Genomic DNA, 20,661 nt, shown 5'->3' on the forward strand with positions numbered 1-20,661 from the left:
TCCGGGTACTCCGGTTTCTTCCCACAGTCCAAATATGTGCAGGTCAGGTGATTCAGCCATGCTAAATTGCCCATAGTGTTAGGTAAGGGATAAATGTAGGGGTATGGGTGGGTTGCGCTTCGGTGGGTCGGTGTGGACTAGTTGGGCCGAAGGGCCTGTTTCCACACTGTAATCTAATCTAATCTACACATTTGTAAGTATGTGCAATGAAAAAGAATAATTAATAAAGAAGTCATCCTTTAATAAGGGATGATGGGTGGGGTGGTGGTTCTACAATTGTAAACTCCAGTACCAGTTGATATGTGGATTTAACTTGTACAAAGCGCACATGCTTAGTTAATGGGCATGGATGTGAATCTTAAACAGGGCCTGGACTTTTTTTGACTGAACAATATTACCTCAGTGTCCAAACTTTGAGAGGAGCTGAAGTCTTTCAGTAAGGAAGGTAAAATAAAAATGGAAGCATTTTGAAGGCATAGGTGGACCAATGTACTCATATTGGGAAAAGTGAAGCTTTTTCATTGAACTAAATTTGTTCAAATTATTTTTTATTAGAAATTATCAATTAGAGGTTTAAAAATGGCAGCCATAATAGATTTCTGATTACGGTCAACATATCTGCTGTAGAGTATGGTGCTGAACTTGTTCTAACTGTTATGAGTCGGGAAAACAGCATCAAATGTCTGCCACCTGATCTTTCTACAACAGTAATAAATCCATTGACACTATTATCTTCACACTTTGGAATGGAAAAAATGATTGGAAAATTTGTTTTTAAATTTAGTAGTCATTCCTGATTGTTGTTTTATTTGCCAATCTGAGTCCTTCAATGAGGGAGAAGAAAATGAATTCTGTTTATGATGCAAATAACATTTATGATGTGAGTTTTATTGTTTTTTCTGTGTGAACAACAAGTGATATCCATAATAAGCACAGGCTTTTTCTCAGTTGTATGGGGTGAGTAGTGATGTATTACCTTAACTAGATCAAGATATTGCATATTCTGCAACAGGAGAACAAATTTCCATCAGAAAATGCAGCTTGAATCTGTAACTACAGTATCATTTATACTGTGGTGTTGGAAGTGCAGAAAGGAAGAATTGTATTCAAAAAACAATATCCTGCAGGTACTGGAAATTTGAACCAAAGCAAAAACTGCTAGAAGTACTGAAAAGATGAGAAATTATTTCCTCTTATAGGAGGTGTGATAATGGGATTTGAAATAATAGGAACTAGAAGGCTGAAATCCCGTCACCAAGTCACCCTTTATTTACATTTGGAAAATCCTTGACACTGATTCAGGTCCCTCAGCAAGCTCTGAAGAACAGGTTGTCTGACATTCCTGTTCATATCTGTCAGCCAGCGCTCCTTGCTTAGACCAGCTTAACAGCCCCAGTCTGGGAACTCTTGTGAAGTCCACTTGGCTGACTTCATTGCAATCACGACAAAAGTAAGTTAAGATTTCATTAAGACAGTCATTATCGTGACTGGAATGTGTTATCAGAAATGACTATGGAAGCCGATTCAATAATCTCTCTCAAAAGAGAGTTTGAGAAATACTTGGAAGAAAACATGTTCAAGGTTATAGGAAAGATTGCTGTTGGCAGTGTATAATGATGTAGGTGAAGAGGGAGTGGACATTGTTTGGTGCTGTGAAGCAATAAATGTGACTGGTAATGTGAGGGGCAACAATATTTTGGATCAAATGTAATGTGGGGAAGGTGAAATTAGTTACTTTGGTTCCAAGAATTAGAAGAGCAGGATTTTTTTAAACAGATATGAAATGTTGGTGCTCATAGAGACAAGTGTAATTAATAGTTAACGTGCCGTCAATATTCCTTGTAACTTTTTTTTGCTGTTGCAAGGGCAACAGAAATCCATGTCTGCTACCGGCTTCTGGAAACAGAAGCCATTATTCAGCATGGGCAGAGCTGACCGACAGCTCTGAAGCTTGGAGAGTATATCGCATAGAGATACAGCACACATTTAAAAGGCTTGGTGGCCATTATTACAAGAAGTTGGAGTACAGACATAAAGATGTTTTGCTACAATTGTGCAGGGCATTTAGAGGCCTCTCATCTGGAATGCTGTTTTCGTCTTCGTGTGTTGGGTGAAGCCTCACTAAATTGGCCTTTAGCATTGGGTATGGGAGGAGGGAAGATTGCAAGAATGGTGTCAGTTAATTGTGGGAGATTTCTGAGGGGTATTGACAGGGTAAATGCTGGGAGAATGTTTTTGCTGGTCAGGGAATCTAGAACATCTGATGTTTTAGGACTGTGATGAGAAATTGTTTTTCACAAAAGGTTGCAAGTCTTGGAAATTTCATATCTAAGTGGGTTGTAGCGTCTTTAGGGATAAATACATTGTTTAAGACCGAGGGAGTATTGATGTCTCTGGATACAAGGAAGTTGGTGGGAAAGTAAAATGAAGCTCCACATCAGCCGTGATTGCACTAAATCGAGGAGCAGACTTATTGTGCATATAATGTATGCTTATTTCTTGTGTACTTGTATGTGAATGGAACTTAATTGGATAGCTCAATTGGCATGATTGGCTGAAAGGTGTATCATTCCATGCTTCACTCAGTGAGACAGGCAGTGAAATATAGAGAAATCAGGAGTTGATTTTTTTTTTGGGTATAACCACAAGTCTCTCGATTCAGAAAGGATCCACACCTAGAATGTGAACTTGAGAATATTGTGTTTTGGTTTCACATTTCCACTGTCGCATGCAGCTGTATGGCTCCTACAAAATTGAAAATTAATGTAGGACAAAGGAATCATTTAAAAGCTATAATTGGTCTTGAGTCCATTTTACTAACTATGTACTGCAGCACCGTGAATTTGTCTTTATCCTGTACACATCCTATGACAACATCTTCTTGCATTACTTTGCTGTATCAAAAACCTCATGGTATGTAATGTAAGACTGAAATGGCAAAAAATTTAAGCCAGTAAGAGTGAGAGTTGTCAGTTAAGGTTACAACGTAAATATTTTGTTGGGACTCATGTAAAACTTGATGATCCTGGTTGGGAAGGACTTCTCTCATTTTGAGAGAGGAAAAGAGCAATCTGTTTGATTTGGATAAGGATTGTTTTTTGTAAAGTACTACTACTGGAAGGTTGCCAAAGCCTTGACATTAATCAAATACACATTGAGATTGGAGTATTCAACTCAATTCTCAGCTATTACTTGAAGCAGTCTTGAAATTATAATTGGTGCATGGTAGTCACTTGATTCCTTTGGGGTACCATTAATTCTGATTCATAATCTGAATTTGCAGGAAACAATTTTGTGTAACACAAGTGAAAAAGGCATGGGCTGCAAGTTATACTTAGGATATTTAAATATGGGTGAGTGCTGCTATACGGTTTCAGTTAAAAGAAGCTTTGGTAGTTTTTATTGCCTTCAGAAACTCAAAAAAAAATGAACAGCAGAGGAGGAGGCAATTTGGCTCATCACTCCATCTGTTGAAAAAGAACTGTCTTTCCTAATCCCAGTTGATTGGAAAATTAATGTAACTCCTTCAATCAACTAAAGAGGAAAGGTAAAGCAGTGAAATAGAGTGAATCGCCTTTACCTCTATCATCAAGAAAACACTAGAATTTATTTGTAAGGAGATTGTAGTAGCTGGTTTTGTATGTGCCTAACAAAAAGACCTATTACAGCGGAACTGCTTTATAAATGGGTGAGATCTAAACCCGAGACCCTACACCGTAGGTCCTCCCTCCCACCCAGTTAATTTTAGTAGGTTAAAGTTTACCAGATGGAGTGTAATGTGGGAAAATGGGGAATTGTCCACTTCGGTGGACAGATCAGAAAAGCAGCATTTTATTTCTACATAAAGAAATTGTAGAACTCTGCTGTACAAAGGGATGGAGGTGTCCTGGTTCATGAATCACAAGTTATTATGCAGCTACAGCAAATGATTAGGAAAGTAAATAAAATGTTGTTGTTTATTGCACTGGAAATGGAATATTGTAATGACTGGGTGCAGACCAACATCTGCAAAATGGGATTACATAGGAACAAAATAGATGGAATCAGACTATTTCCCATCTTAAGTCTGCCCCACCATTCCATGGTTGTGACCTTGACCTAGGTTCCTAGGTCGCTCCAAACATTTTGATGTCCTTGTGAGTCAATAATCTATCTGCCTCTGCTTTCAAAATATTTAATGGTCCTGCCTCCATTGCTTTCTGGGGAGATTTCCACAGGCTCTTGAATAGGAGATCTCTTATTTTTAAACTGTGTTTCCAATTCTGATCTCTCCCTTGGGTTTAACATGTTTTCAACATTTTCTTTATTAGGTTCCCTCAGAATTTTGTATATTTGAATAAATCACTTTCCATTCTTCTAACCTGCAATTAATACAGGCTCAGATCTCTCATATTTCCTCATAATGAAGGTTTTAGCAACAGCTTCTAAATCTCATACTTGCTCCCTCTAATGTGGTTGTACTTTCTTGTAATGTAGTGACTAAATCTGTGTGTTTCATCAAACCCACATTTCGTTGCTCAAGTCGTAGTTTTATGGCACCAGAATTTTGCATGTTAGACTGATTTGAGATGTGTGGTTGTTCGAGCTCTAGTAATCATGCATTAGAAATAAATTGACTGGGATGGGTAATACAAATTCCAGCAGTCTTGGATTAGAATTCAGCAAATCGTGACTCAAGTGGTCATAGATTTCAATTGTTAGAACTAGCTTAAATTACTTTCTAATGCTCTCAATATTTAACAATTTGGAATGTATTTATCATTGCTCAAAATGACCTTGCCCCAAATATCTGGTAAAAGGCATACAGTTTGCCTCAGTTTTTCCCAAACTGCTGATTTTAAGGTAAAATTATGTCACTGAGTTGGAGAGAAAAAGTTAGACTAATTACTGAAGTATTATTCTGGATTACTGGCTCAAGAGCAGTCTGAGTTGCAAAAGGAAATTAGACCCATTTCGTGCAGCTGAGTAAATGTTGGAAATCAGCATGCTAATGTCATTTTTGAAGTAAATTTATTCTGTGGCCTGTATCCATAGCTGACAGTGCCTCATGCATTTTTGCATTTTGTCGTACGTTAGTGAGTGTCTGCTCTAATGTTTCCCACATCCTTTCTCTCTCAAGCTTGGGAGAAGGCTGAGGTAAGCAGCTGACAGTGCAGTTTTTTAATTGATGGGTGATTCACTCTTATGGAATAGGAGTGGAACTTTGCTTTTGATGGGTATTTGCAACAGAGTTATATTTCAATCGAATATGCCATCTCATGGCTGGCACATCACTACTAGTTCCATCAAGGCAAGGAATCAACTCTCATTCAATGAAGTGTAGAATGGCATGGCAGAACCACAAAATGAGACACCAATCTGGAGAAGCTACACCACAGACTATTTTCTTGCCAAACTGCATGAGAAGCAAGTGACAGACAAATGATTCCACAATTGATGGATCACATATAAGCTCTGCAGTTCAGCCATAAATAATCATGAGTAATTGTGGGCGATTAAACAAGTTAGTATTGGATTAGTGTTTCATCCAGTAACCCAAGAAGTGTTGTCATTTTTCTTTTTAATGCCAAGCAAGTTGATGACTGTCAATAATAGGACCTGAGTTAGTAGCTCAGTGAACTGCAGTTGTTGGCTGTTAATTTTTTTAAGTGAATTTTTTACAAAATTCATTAATGGGATGTGAGCTTCTCTAACTGGACCAGCATTGATTGCCCATCCTTAGTTGTCCTTGAGAAGGTGGTGGTGACTTCCCTGTTAAACTGCGTCAGTCCATTAGGTGTAGACCCACAGTGCTGTTGGTGAGTTCCAGAAGTTTGACCCACAGGCACCAAATGAACATTGATATATTTCCAAGTCAGGATGATCAATGGCTTGGAGGGGACCTAGTGTGTGGTGGTGTATCTGCTGCCCTTGTTCTTCGAAGTGATAATGGTCCCGGGTTTAGAAGATGCTGCCTAAAGAAACTTGGTGCTTCTGGTTGTGTATCTTGTAGATGGTAAGCACTGCTGTTCCCTGCAATGATGGTGAGGATGAATGTTTGTGGGGATGTGAATTGCATTGGTTGTTTTATCCTGGATGGTGTCAGGCTTTTTATAATACTGGTGCTCTGGTCATTCAGGCAAGTGTTCTATCACACTCCTGACATGAGCCTTGTAGATGTTGAATAGACTTTGAGGGGTGCCATATTTCAAGTCTTTGACTTGCTCTTGCCATAGTATTTATGACTTCTAATTCAGTTTCAGTTCAGTGATAACTCTTCTCCCAAGGTGTTGCTCGCAGTGGTCATGTCATTGACTGATGGTGATGGTTTGATTCTGTCTTGTTGGACATGATTATTGCCTGGCTCATATGGGGTGTGCTATTTGTCAGTCCTGGATATTGTCCATGTCATGTTGCATTTGAATGTGGACTGCTTCAGTATCTGGGAAGTTGCAAATGGTACTCAGTATTGCACAGTCATCATTGTACATCCCAATTGTTGAGGGTAGGATGGAGGGAAGTCCTTATGAGGCTGCCGAAGATGGGTGGGCTTATGAGGCTATCCTGAGGAACTCCTTCTGAGCCAGGAGGCCCGAGTTCAAGTCCTACCTGCTCCAGAGGTGTGTTTAAAAAAAAAACTCAATGTTAATTAGAAAATATCTATCCCAAGGAACTCCTGCAGATATATGATATTGCCAGGATTGGAGGATTTTAGCTGTAGGGAGAGGTTGAATAGGCTGGGGCTGTTTTCCCCAGAGCGGCGGAGGCTGAGGGGTGACCTTATAGAGGTTTATAAAACCATGAGGGGTATGGATAGGTTAAATAGACCAAGCCTCTTCCCTGGGATAGGGGAGTCCAGAACTAGAGGACATAGGTTTAGGGTGAGAGGGGAAAGATATAAAAGAGACCTAAGGGGCAACGTTTTCGTGCAGAGGGTGGTACGTGTATGGAATGAGCTGCCAGAGGAAGTGGTGAGGACTAGTACAATTGCAACATTTAAAAGGCATCTGGTTGAGTATATAAATAGGAAGGGTTTGGAAGGATATGGGTCGGGTCCTGGCAGGTGGAGCTAGATTGAATTGGGATATCTGGTCGGCATAGACGAGTTGGACTGAAGGGTCTGTTTCCGTGCTGTACATCTCGATGACTTAAAGACATCAAAGAGTTGTGCTGACTGGCCTGTAACAACCAAAATCATCATCCTTTATACTAGGTATGACTCCAATTAGTGGAGAATTTTTCTCCCGACTCCCATTGATGCTGGTTTTGTTTGAGCTCCTTCACTGTTATTGCTGGAATGTTGTCATGGCCCATAATCTTTGCAGCATCCAATCCCTTTAACCATTTCTTGATATAATGTGGATTGAATTAAATTGACTGAAGACTGGTACCTGTGATGTTGGGAACCTCTGCAAGTGGCTGACTTGTATTTGTCACTCAGAACCTATGTTGCAAATGCTTCAGCCTTATCATATGCTCTCCCATTATGAAGGATGGGGATGTTTATGGAACTGCATCCTCAAACAGCTTACTAGAGTCCACAATTATTCGTGACTATTTGTGGCTGGAATGCAGAGCTTAGATGTGATACACTGATTGAGGAATTGCTTGTCTGTCACTTGCTTCTCATGTAGGTGCCTCATTTTTAGGTTTTGTCATGCCGTTTTGCACGTCATTGAATGAGAGTTGATTCCTTGGCTTGATGGTAATAGTGGGGATGTGCCAGCCGTGAAGGTGCATATTCTATTTAAGTACAACTCTGCTGCATCGAACCGATAGCACTCATGGATGCTAAGTTTGGGACAGTTAAATCTGTTCAAAACTTATCCATTTAGTAGAATGGTGTCGCGTGGCACTACGATGGAGAGGATCCTCACCATGTTGGTTGGGAAACACCGTGTGTCTGTACAACGATTGTGTGATGGTCAGTCATGCGGTTACTGTCATGGATAGGTGAATCTATGGCAAGCAGATTGGTGACAATGAAGCCAAATATGTTTTTCTATCTTGTTTGTTCTTGCACTTGCCGTAAACCCACTTAACAGCTTTGCCCTTTAGGATTTGACCAGCTCAGCATGCCATTGTGTCACTGTGGTAGACTTGGAATTCCCTCACCTACAATACACTCTGCACATTTGCCCCCATCAATGCTTACTGCGAGTGGAATTTGACATGAATTCATCAGCCAAGAAGGAAGGAGGTTATCAGCAGTAACTTAGTGCCATATTTGACCTGATGCCATGAGACTTTATGGGCTGCAGAGCCAATGTTAAGAACATTGCATGCAACTCCCTCATGGCTGTATACCTTAGCTGCTGTATGGACAGGATGTATCTCAGGTTAGTGATGGTTTCGTCTGGGATGTGCAAATGGCTGTGTTCGGCTGTTGCTTGAGTAGTCTGAGACTGCTCCTCCAATTTTAGCTTTCACCTTTAGATGTTAGTAAGAAGGACTTTGCACAATTGAGTTTGCCACTTTTTCTTTCTAGTGTCTAGGTGTGTACAAAATGGTCTGTCTAGTTTTGTTGCTTTCTTATTTAAGCCATTTGTGGTTTGATACAATGGTGTAGTTACTGAGCTACTTCAGAGAGCACACAAGAGTCAACCACATTGCTGTGGGACTGGAGTCACATGGAGGCTAGACCAGGCAAGGGCAGCAGATTTTTTTTCCACTAAAGGACAGATGCAATTGACAAGTAGTTTCATATTTGTCATTATACTTTTGATTCCAGATATTTGTGGAGTTCAAATTCCGCTGTGTGCCGTGGTGCTCTGAATTGCTAGTCAAGCAATAATGCCATTACAAAATCATAATGTCCTCTTTGTGTTGTTGGTGCGATAGAATTGGATTTTTGTGAGCAAATATAATCTAACTATCTCTTCCTTGTCTAGATATTTAAACGCCATCCAGACTATGTGTCCACACATCCTCCGTTACCTGACCACAGCTGTCATCACGAACAAGGATGTGCGAAAACGTAGACAGGTCCTAAAGGACTTAGTGAAGGTCATCCAGCAAGTAAGTTATCGTCCATTTGTTGCTCTCACAGAATATCCACTTTTCCAGTAGTTCTCAACATTGAACTTTTTTTTTCCCTTGTCCTCCTCTTTGCCTGATCTTTCAACTTTTCAAATCCAAGCTCAGCTATTGAATAATTTTATTCACTTGAAGCTTTGTGCACTCCAATATAGTAGCTGTTCAGTTGAGTTTCTGGTTTCAAAAAAAGTGTAGAAATATAGCTTTGTCAAATCTTGGGCAATAATATTTCTTTGGATAGTGGTATTCCTAACTATTGGGTAACAAAGGGCTGTTGTCAGAAAAGTGTAGTCAGATGTTAATTTGCCTGGCATGATGCTTGTACATAGGAACCAGCTGTTGTGCAAACAGAGTTAACCTGGCAACAGCTGTCCTTCATTATGGAAAATCGACAAGTCATGCCATGATGGTGCCTGTTTGTCCAAAACATGACACTTATTTGATTTATTTATTATTGTTATATGTGCAGTCAAAAGTTTTTTGTTTTGCTTACAGTACAGGCAAATCATATTGTACAAAATTCATTGGGTCTTAGAACAGGATGAGGAATACAATGTTATGGCTGTAGAGAAGGTGCACAAAAAGCAAGATTGACACTAGAGTTGAAATCTGAGAGGTCCATTCAGGAGTCTTAAAACAGCATGGAGGAAGCTGTTCTTAAACCTGTTGGTATGTGTGTTTAAGCTTTTGTATCTTTTGCCTGATTGAAGAGGTTGGAAGACACTATAACCAAGATGTGAGGTCTTTGTTGGCTGTCTTTCTGAGGCAGCGAAAAGTGTAGGTGGAATCAATAGATGAAAGCTTGGCTTGCGTAATGGATGGGGCTGTGTTCACTACTCTGTAGTTTCTTATGGTCCTGTGCAGAGTAGTTGCCACAGCAAACCATGATGTGTCCAGTTAGAACACTTTCTATGGTGCATCTATATAGGTTGGATATGCAGAATTTCCTTAGACTGCTGTGGATGTAGAGGTATTTTTGTACCTCCTTGACCTTCACATCAACATGGGTGGTACAGGATAGATTGAGGTGAACAGAAAGTTTGAGCACTTCTGTAACTGAAGTGTTATGACACAGAGAACCAAATTAAATCAGCATCCCTATCCCTGTATTCGCAGTAAAATTAAAATAGTCAAATGACCCTCAAAGTTATCTCAATGGTTCCCTGCTAGGCTTTATAAATAATCAGTACTGAATTTTGTGAATAATCAGTACAAGACACCAAGTTTGTAGCTTAAACAAAAGAATTAACAATTGATTCATAAATAGTAGCTTTAGCAGAGAAAAATGATCAAAGTAATCTCGTTGATGTCTACGATTTCAACCTGATTTTCTTTGATTCTAGCCCGCACGTGGGCAAAGGCAGAGACCCAAGTGGACACAATTAAGGGAGAAATCTAAATAAAATTAAATGAGGTATAGAGGGCCGAAGGGCCTGTTCTGCGCTGTATTATTCTATGTTCTATAACTGGCCAGTTCACTTAAATATCGTCGATAATCCATAATATAAAAGGGATTGTTTTTTGCTCGGCCTCTGAAGATTCTGGTCAGTACAGATAACTTCCAGTAAACGCAGGGATATTCACTTAATTATTATGACTAAGATCTGATTATCCAAATTTTGAATAAGCTGATAATTGGAGAATAAACAAGGGAGCAATCAAACCTCTGTGCTGTAGCTTTGGCAGCCATTTTCCTTTTGGAAAAAAGCACACAATTCAAAACCAATGAAAACATTGGTTTCTCTTTTCAGATTTTCTTTTCAATGTTCTTTGGCACCAACTTCCCTGTGAGATTCTTGTTAACATTCAAACAGCTATGATTAACCTGTGATTAACTTCCAAGTTTGGCCTGAAACAAATATCAGTTTATTTTTTCTCTTTTTTTGAAAGTAACAAGCTGCTGCTCACAGGTCACCTCTGCTCTCATCTCACAGTTCCCAACTCCAAACCACAAATGGTAAAAATATTGAAGATCTCAACAGAATGTTAAACGTGGGGTAAAAGGATGGTCTGCAGCAAAAGCTAGGTGTGTTTTTGTGATGATTGAGTGTTTGGAGTCTAAGTTGCTCAATGTGTAATCACCACTTGTCTGGGGTAAAGGGAGTGAAAAGATTGGAGGCTGAAATTCACCAGAAGGGAATGTTCTAAAATACAAAGTTATTGAGAAGCTTTTAGAAAAAGGGTGGGAATTTTAAGGAGTTTGGTTTAGAAGTTTTTGATATTTTAGAAGTTAGGCTCTTCACATAACTGTTACATTCTTAAAGATCTATTATGTGAATATGTAGTGTTAAGCAGAAAATGTAATTGCTTCAGTAGGAAAGAAGATAGTTTGAACTCTGGAGCAATGTTGTTGGGGAAATTATGCATATGGCCTTACTTATGTAATAGGATTAAAATGTGGCAGATATAACCTGGAGATTTTACAGATGAAAACACTTGCAGTTGCATTCCTTCTGCATGTTTGCTTGAAAGATGTGGTACAAAGAACAAAGCTTACATTTTGGAATCAAGAGCTGTGTCTCTCATCAAAATTTCCTATTAAGTATTATGTTCACCCACATTCTAATTCTCAAACCAATTATCTGATAAATCTGAAGAATAATGCTGTTGCTTCCATTTCCAGTGAATAATTTTGAAAATTTTAGATTTCCACTTAGATTGAAAATGTTAAGTTTATTTCTGATGAAAGCTAGAATCATTCTTTTGGGAAGAAAAAATGTCAGATCTCAAGATAAATTGATTTTAATGTTTCATGTGTGTAATCCCCTTTCTCATGCACTCATTCTGGTGCTGAACCATGTGTGGAGTATGTGAGCAGCACCTAGGGGTATAGAGTTTACATAATGCACCAATAAAAGACCCCAAAAAGCATGTGCCCATGGCTCAACTTTGTGAGGATTATCTTATTGCCACATGCAGTGTCCGGCTTCCTGCTAGACAGGGCAATTTCTCATAATTTGTTCTCAATGTTTCAAAATGTTATATTGCCCTCTCTCTCTCACTACCCACCTGATTCTAGTTCTGTTCCTTCGTTGTTATTTTCTGTCTTGTTTTGGCAATCTCTCATTTTACAATTGAAATCACTGTTTAGAAAGATGCATCATAAGCATTATAATTTCAGAATTCTAATACTTTATTTGCGCTTTTAGGAAAAGGTCTGAGATTGCTGAATGCTTTGATATTTTTCAAAATAATCAGGCAATTTATGACCTGAAGCTTGGAGTTTTGTATGTACTTTACCTCACAAGTCCTATTGGAAAGCGAATGGTGAACACTGAGTATTGGCTACAACTAATAGTCACATCTATTTACAGGCTGAGTTATACAGAGGCAGTAAAGAATACAAGGAGTACAAAGCAAAAATGAAGTTAATCCATTCGGGGTAAACCTCTTGTTTAATGCACTTTAGTGAGTGGTCAAACTTTATCTTTCAGTCTAAATGATCATGTTTTTCTGATATGTCAAATATTTCTTTGCTAATTCTATGCCCCTAGGTATGCTCATGTGTTCCACACATGGTACAGCACCAGAATGCAGACACGAGAAAGGGGACTTCACATTTGTATCATTATAGTCAATTTACCTTGAGATTTGACATCCTTCCATTCTCCCCCCAAAAAACTAGTTTTTCATCAGAGGTATACTTTGCATTTTCAATCAGAGCAATAGCCTAAATTGTCCAAGTTTTTTAAATGGGAATGGGAGCAACAGCATTATTCTTCTGATATGTCAGATATTTCACTTGAGAATGATCATGTAGCTGAAAGAACAATACTCAACAGGGCATTTTGATAAAAGACAAAGTTCCAAATCTTTCAGGCAAATATACAGAAGGAATACAGCTGCAAATGTTTTCATCTATAAAGTCTAGATTATTTTGTGAAATCTTGGATGATGTAAGATGTCATCTTTAGATATCATTTTTGATGTTGCGAAATGTTTAACGTGCAGGAAGTCTCAAAGTACGTTCTAGCAGTAATGCATCTGGAAAGACCATAATAATTAGGTGGCACTGTCTATTGTGCTAATGAGGTATTCACACATGAGATAAAACTTTGATCATATCGATTTTACTTTAGCTATCAAAATGAAGCCTTAAGTGGATCAACTTGGCATTTTCTCGCTATACCACATCTCCATCTGCTTTTTAAAATTAAAAATGGAAAACTTCAAATTTCACAAGTGCAGAAACCAACTTAGAAGCGTTCCTGTTTTGTCCCAAATCTGTTGCAGTGTGAAACATTATCCAGTGATACGTTTTAAAAAAAAAGAACACTGACATTTTTCTCCATTTTTAAATTACTGTTCTTCAACCTCCAAGATGCTTTTCACAACTCTGGCGATGTCTCTGCTGATGTGTTTGTCTTGCCTTTAGTATTTGATGTACAAGAATTTCCTTAACTCTAATATTGGGAAGACCAACATCACAATGTTTCATCCCAACCACACACTGTCTCCTGGCCACTAATTCTATCCCTCTCCCTTACTAATGATTGACAATGATTCAGCCATGGGCCTGTCCACTCCAAATCACTTTAGCTCTACAACCCTCCAAAGCTTTGTAACATAGTTAACCATCTGAAGGAGCTGCGAAGGAAGATAACTGCTTAGTGTTTTATGCCTTTATATCAGCAAGTTATTTTGCCCTTTTATTTAAATTGGTGTGTGGCTATTAATACTAATTTAATTAGCCCCAAAGCTTTCAATCTGATCTTCCAGAAACCGATATTGTGACAAGTGGAAGAGACCAAAACTTTCGAGAAGGAAATCTAGAGCTTATGACATAAGCAACTGAAATCATGGCCACTACTGTTGTGGCATTGGAAATTGGGTTGCAAAGAGGATCAAAATCAGAGGAAAACAAGAATTTGGAGGAAGGGTGACCTTACAGTGGTTTATAAAAATCATGAGGGGCATGATGATAGGGTAATTAGACAAAGTATTTTCCCTGGTGTGAGGGAGTCCAGAACCAGATGGCATCAATTTAGGGTGAGAGGGAAAAGATATAAAAAGGGATCTGAGGGGCAACTACTTCATGCAGAGTGTGGTGTGTGTATGGAATGAGCTGCCAGAGGAAATGGTGGAGGCTGGTCCAATTGCATCATTTACAAGGCATCTGGATTGGTATATGAATAGGTTGGGTTGTGAGGGAAATAGGCCAAGTGCTGGCAAATGGAACAAGATGAGGTTTGGATATCTGTTTGGCATGGACGAGTTGGACCAAAGGGTCTGTTTCCGTGTTGTACCCCTATGACTGACTCGAATATGGGGCGAGGGGAAGTTACAGAGATGAGAAGAATGTGGGAATTGAAGGAAGATGAGAATTTAAAATTAAAATGTTGCCGGACCAGATACTTGAGTAGATCTGAGAAAAGGGGAACGATAGTTGAATGGAACTTGGTGCAAATTAAGATATTGGCATTAGAGGTTTGGGTGAGGTATAGTTGAGAAAGACAAAGGACCTGTTGACAGAAAATATTGTTGTACTCTGCCCAGAACACACATTTCAGTTGATTTCTTAATTTTAGGACCTTTGTCTTTGTGTCTTGGTGACATTGCTTCACTACATGCCTATCAAGCTTTTATGTTATGTGCAGATAGTGTATCAGAAATGGTGAAAGGGTTAGAAAACAATACTGTCTGTGTTAGTCAATCTGTTCTGCAGCAACTGGAGTATTAAATTATTTGGCTAATATTACAAGAAATAATGTGTCCTCATTACATCACTTGTGGTATTGTGCTGATCCCCTGTAACACCACACTTCTGTCCTTCACCTTCATCTGATGCGGTATTCATCAGCCCCTTCTTAGATCATTCTACCAGTGTGTTCCAGCTTAAAATTTGGCTCGAATCCCTTCTGTTTAAATTATTGCACCAAGATGATTGGCATACAAGTTGAGAACACAGTTTTAATTATTTAGACATACTAATACACGCCTCTGTGGCCAGGTGGGATTGAGTTCAGACCTTCTGACCCTTGCATAGTTTTATGCTTTTAAAACGGCAACTTGTTTTGCCCTCTTATTTAAATTGATGCATGGCTATTGATACCTACTTAATTAGTCCCAAAGCTTTAATTCTGGTCTTCCAGAAACAGCAATGTAATGTTACGTAATTTAATTAGTATAGCTGCATTTCTTTAAAGAAATGTGTAGCTTACTGTCTGGCCCACCTGCTGCCCAAACAGAAAACTGTGTATTCGACCAAGAGTTGAACCTATGCCATGTGCTGTTATTATCATCTGCAGTCGTTTAGATTACTTCTATGTCTGAGTCGTAATCACTCCAAGTATCATGATCATTTTACTGTTGTTTTAGTTGCAAACCTGGCAACAATCTTGTGTGGTTAATTTGGTTACATTTGTACTGTCTATTTTTATTAAGTGAACAAGAGAATAAGCCCATTCTATACATGAAAATAAGATCTTTCTTTTCCCTGACCTCTGCACTGAAGTCAAGTAAACCTCTTCCCAAGAAGGAAACTTAACCATGGATCCTGTAGCTGCTTGCTGTAAAGCTTGTAAAGGGTATAGGTTAGAGATTTGATGTTATTCATACTCCAGAAGCCTTGGGTGCCTTTGTTTCTCAGGGACAGACTTAAGGATTCCCATTTATGGAGTCATAGTTATACAGCATGGAAACAGATCCTTCAGCCCAATTTGACCACACTGACCAGATAGCTTAAACTTATCTCGTCCCATTTGCCACCATTTGGCCCATATCCCCCTCAATTCTTCCTATTCATGGCACCATCCAGAGGCCCTTTAAATGTTGTAATTGTAACCACCTCCCCTGGCAGCTCATTCCATACATTCACAACCCTCTACTTGAGAAGTTGCCCCTTGGGATCCTTTCAAATCTTTCCCCTCTTAACTTAAAACTGTGCCCTCTACATTTATCCTGGGGAAAAAAAAGACCGTTGCTATTCACCCTAACCAAGCCCTTTATGATTTTATAAACCTCTAGAAGATCGCCTCTCGATGTCTGACACGCCAGGGAAAGTAGCCCCAGTCTATTGAGCCTTTCCCTAGAGCGAAAATACTTCAATCCCAGCAATATCCTTGTAAATCTTATGTAAACCTTTTCAAGTTTAACAAAATCTTTCCCATAGGAGCGAGATCAGAATTGAACGCCGTATTCTAAATGTGGACTCACCAATGTTCTATACAGCCGCAACATGACGTCCCAACTCCTATACTTAATGCAATGGTCAGTGAAGGCAAGTGTGCCAAATGCATTTTACTAGAGGTTTGCTGGTATCACTGGAACCTAAGTCAAATGTGTTGTTGCCTTTGGGAGAAAATTTGAAATTGAGCAAAAAGCTGAATACATTTAACACAAGAACCAAACAGTTTGGGAGACATTTAACACCATTTTCTATACAACTGTTTGTAGCACAGGACTTTGCAAAGTGGGGTTAGGATCCAGAGTGGGGTTGCAAGCTGAAATCTTGGCATCACAAGTTCCGAGACAGCAATGGTTAGTGGAATGGTCAGAGTTATAACAGCCATATTCCTACTCTTAACAGATCTCCACACTCAGATTTCATTTTTGGGTCACTACAATATTCAGGTCTCCAAATTGGGGTCACAGTGGAAAAAGGTTTGGGGAAACTCTGTTTGAGTAGATCTGTTCTGTTAATAATTGAACTTTCGAGTCTTATCCTGGAGTTTATTTTGGACATCACTGTTTCTACAGACATTGAAAACTGCTTCCTGTTTTTAGTCAGAAAGTGTGGTTAAGTGAAGTGGTCCAAATCGGATATTTTCACCTGTTCTGAATTCACTTTTCTGAGTGTGCTTGGTTACAATATATTGTAATTGAGATATAATTTTCTATTAGCTTAGATGCAGTATTTGGTTGAGGTGAATTGGCTCAAAAGTGAAAGGGAAAATACAAATCTGAAATGAAAGCAAGAGAAAATTTGAAAATGGGCAGTAGGATAGTGAACATTTGTTGAGAGAAAATACAGGTTATGAGTTTCATCTGTATGCCCTCCACCTTTGCATATTTCAAGGACATTGTTAATCACCAACTTTCCACCCTGCATTAAATGCTTTTTGAATTGAAATTCCTAAAGCATTATCATGGCTGTAGAGTGGTAGGAAATGTTGGGTGTGATTGCTAAAACTCTAGGTGGTCTAATATTGTTCCCCTCCAGGCCATTCTTGCCCTGACTGGTTCAGTTGCACCCTCTTGTGCTCTCCTGAATATCAAGAGGTTTGGCTTTGACGATTTTAAGTCCTAACTCTCAGCACATGTTTCATAGTTTCTATCTGCCTGACATGCAATGGATAATCCCAGACAGGAAAAGAAACCAAGTTTTGCAGCTTGCTTTGACACATTTTAAGCAAGCATGTTAGACATCTGGCCAAATATAGGTAAATTGAACCATAGCTGATCTGTTTCAGTTCAGCAGTAGCAGACTAATGTTTTGGACTTAATTTTATAATATTTATTGTTCACCCCTAAATTGACCTCTAAGATAGTAGTGAGGTGCATTTACGAATTTCCGCACTCCATTTGGTATAAGTATATCCATTGCATTGTACAGTGATTGTGTCCCTGTCAGAAGGTCCAGGTTAAAGTACCACCTGCCATAAGCATGACTTAGAGGAGAAAGTGAGGACTGCAGATGCTGGAGATCAGAGCTGAAAATGTGTTGCTGGAAAAGCACAGCAGGTCAGGCAGCATCTAAGAAGCAGGAGAATCGACGTTTCGGGCATGAGTTCATGCCCGAACTCAGCGGTGCTGAGTTCGAGGCAACCACCCCATGGCTCAACACTTCAACTCCCCCTCCCACTCCACTAAGGCCATGCAGGTCCTTGGACTCCTCCATCGTCAGACTATAGCAACACGATGGTTGGAGGAAGAGCGCCTCATCTTCCGCCTAGGAACCTTCCAACCACAAGGGATGAACTCAGATTTCTCCAGTTTCCTCATTTTCCCTCCCCCCACCTTGTCTCAGTCAAATCCCTCGAACTCAGCACCGCCTTCCTAACCTGCAATCTTCTTCCTGACCTCTTCACCCCCACCCCCACTCCGGCCTATCACCCTCACCTTGACCTCCTTCCACCTATCGCATTTCCAACGCCCCTCCCCCAAGTCCCTCCTCCCTACCTTTTATCTTAGCCTGCTGGACACACTTTCCTCATTCCTGAAGAAGGGCTCATGCCCGAAACGTCGATTCTCCTGCTCCTTGGATGCTGCCTGACCTGCTGTGCTTTTCCAGCAACACATTTTCAGCTCAAGCATGACTTAGCCTATCCAAACAGGTTGATTTAAAGTAATCAATTACTGTGATCTTAGGAAGGAATTTCTAGGATTTTGGTCCAGTGACAGTGAAGACAAAGTGATAAAGTTACAATTCAGTTTGGTGTCTTGTGTCTGTTGCCAGTGCCCTTCGGGGTAGGAGAAGATTGCAGTTTGAGAAGATGCTGTGAAACGAGTGTTAAGTGCTTCAGTGTATCTTGGAGATCGTATGCACCATTGACACTGCGCACCAGTCTAAGAGGGGGTGAATTTTAAATTTTATGAATGGAAAGGCAATAAACAGATTGTTTTGTCCTTCAAGGGATCAAGCTTCTTGAGTGTTGTTTGATGCAGCACTCATTTAGGCAACTGTGGAGTATTCCATCACACTCCCGAATTGTGCCTTCTAGATAGAGGGCCAGTATTAGGAAGTCAGGAGGCGAGTTGCTTGCTGCAGAATTCCTAGCCTCTGACCTGCCCTTGTAGCCTCAATATTGGTTGACTAGTCCAGTTCAGTTTCTCATCAATGATGACACACTGGATTCAGTCACTGTCACACCATTGAATGCCCAGAGGAATAGTTTAGGTTCTCTCTTGTTGGGATTAGTTGTTTCTTTGCACTTGAGGCAGGAAATATTTGTGGTGCCTTTGTCAGTCCAAGCCTGAATGTTGTCTAGAACTTGCTGCATGTGGACATGAACTGCTTCATTACTTGTGGAATGACAAGTGGTGCTGAATATTGTGCGATCATAAGTAAAAACATCCCAACATATGGCATTTATAATACAGGAAAGGTGATTGAGACAGCTAAAGATTGTTTGGCCTAAGGCATTAATACTCTGAGGAACATGTGCAGTGATGTCTTTGAATGGGATGCTAAATGTTCAACGACAACCACGTTCTTTTGTGCTAGTTATGACTGGAGAGTTTTTCCTTTTTTTTTTCCTCCCATGGGCTTCAGTTTTGTCAGGGCTCCTTAATGCTGCACCTGGTCAACTGCAGCATTAACGTCAATGGCAGTCACTGTCACCTTATCTCTGGGATTAAGCTGTTTTGTCCATGTTTGACCCAAGGATGCAATGCGGTCAAGAGCTGAATTCCCCTGGTAGAACTCAAACTGAGCACCAGTGAGCAGGTTTTTGCTCAGCAAGTGTGACTTGATTCATTGAGCATAGAACAGTACAGCACAAGAATAGGCCCTAAGGTCCATGACGTTGTGCCGAAAGTGATGCCAAATTAAATTAATCTCCTCTGCCTTTGGCCTGTCCTTCCATTCCTTACAAAATCACTTAAATACCCCCGTTGTATTTGCCTCCACGACCACCCCCTGGCAGTGTGTTCCCGACAAACTTGCCCTTAAAACTTGTTTGAACTTTCCCCTCTCACCTTAAATGCATCGTCCCTAGTCTTGTGCATTTCAACTCTGGGGAAAAAAAAGATTCTGACAGTCAACCCTATCTATGCATTTCATAATTTTATAGACTATCAAGTTTCCCCTCAGCCTCCACTACTCCAGAGAAAACAACTTGCGTTTTCTTAGCCCCTCTTTTACCACCTCATCCTCTCTAATCTGGGCAGCATCCTGGTAGACCTTTTCTGCATCCTTTCTAAAGCCTTCACATCCTTCCTGTAATGTGGAATCCCGAATTGAATGAAATACTGTGTGGCCTAACCAAAGTCTTACAAAGTTGCAACACGACACCCTGATTCTTGTACTCAGTTCCCCAATTAATATATACCAAGTACACCATAGACCTTCTTTACCACCCTATCTACTTGTATGGCCACTTTCAGGGATCTGTGGACCTGAATCCCAAGATCCCTCTGTACATCAATGCTGTTCAGGGTCCTACTGTTGACTCTACACTTTGTCTTAACATTTGATCTTCCAAACTGCAGTACCTCACACTTATCTGAATTAAGCTCCATCTCCATTTCTCCACCTATGTCTGGACTGGATCTATATCCCGCTGTATCCTTTGACAACTTCTACACTATTCACAACTCTCCCAATCTTTGTGTTGTTTGCAAGCTTACTAACCTACCCATCTATATTTTCATCCAATATATCACAAATAACAGAGGGCCTAGTAAGGATCTCTGCGGAACACTGCTTGTCATGATCCCGCAGCCAGAAAAACAGCCTTCTACCATTACCCTCTGCCTTCTATGGGCAAGCCAATTCTGAATCCACTGTTTACCCTTTCTTCACTTTACTGATGATTGACTGCAAACTGATGGGGCAGTAGTTAGCGGAGTTGGATTTATCATGCTTTTTGTGCACAAGACATACCTGCACAATTTTCCCCATGGTCTGGTAGGTGCCAATAGTGTAACTGTAATGGAACAGCTTGGCTAGGATTGCAACAAGTCTTCAGTACTGTTGCTGGAAGA

The 20,661-nt window shown here is 39.9% G+C and overlaps 1 protein-coding gene across 1 annotated transcript in view; it reads left to right on the forward strand.

The window, feature by feature from the left end:
* LOC140477320 (eukaryotic translation initiation factor 3 subunit E) overlaps nt 1–20,661 on the forward strand; it is a 158,730-nt gene that overhangs the window by 69,080 nt on the left and 68,989 nt on the right. Inside the window, exon 8 of the mRNA XM_072570991.1 lies at nt 8,871–8,997. Within this exon, the coding sequence (XP_072427092.1) occupies nt 8,871–8,997 (127 nt within the window). The remainder of the gene's footprint in view (nt 1–8,870; nt 8,998–20,661) is intronic.

Source organism: Chiloscyllium punctatum, chromosome 5, assembly GCF_047496795.1.
Source record: "Chiloscyllium punctatum isolate Juve2018m chromosome 5, sChiPun1.3, whole genome shotgun sequence".
Lineage (NCBI taxonomy): Eukaryota > Metazoa > Chordata > Chondrichthyes > Orectolobiformes > Hemiscylliidae > Chiloscyllium > Chiloscyllium punctatum.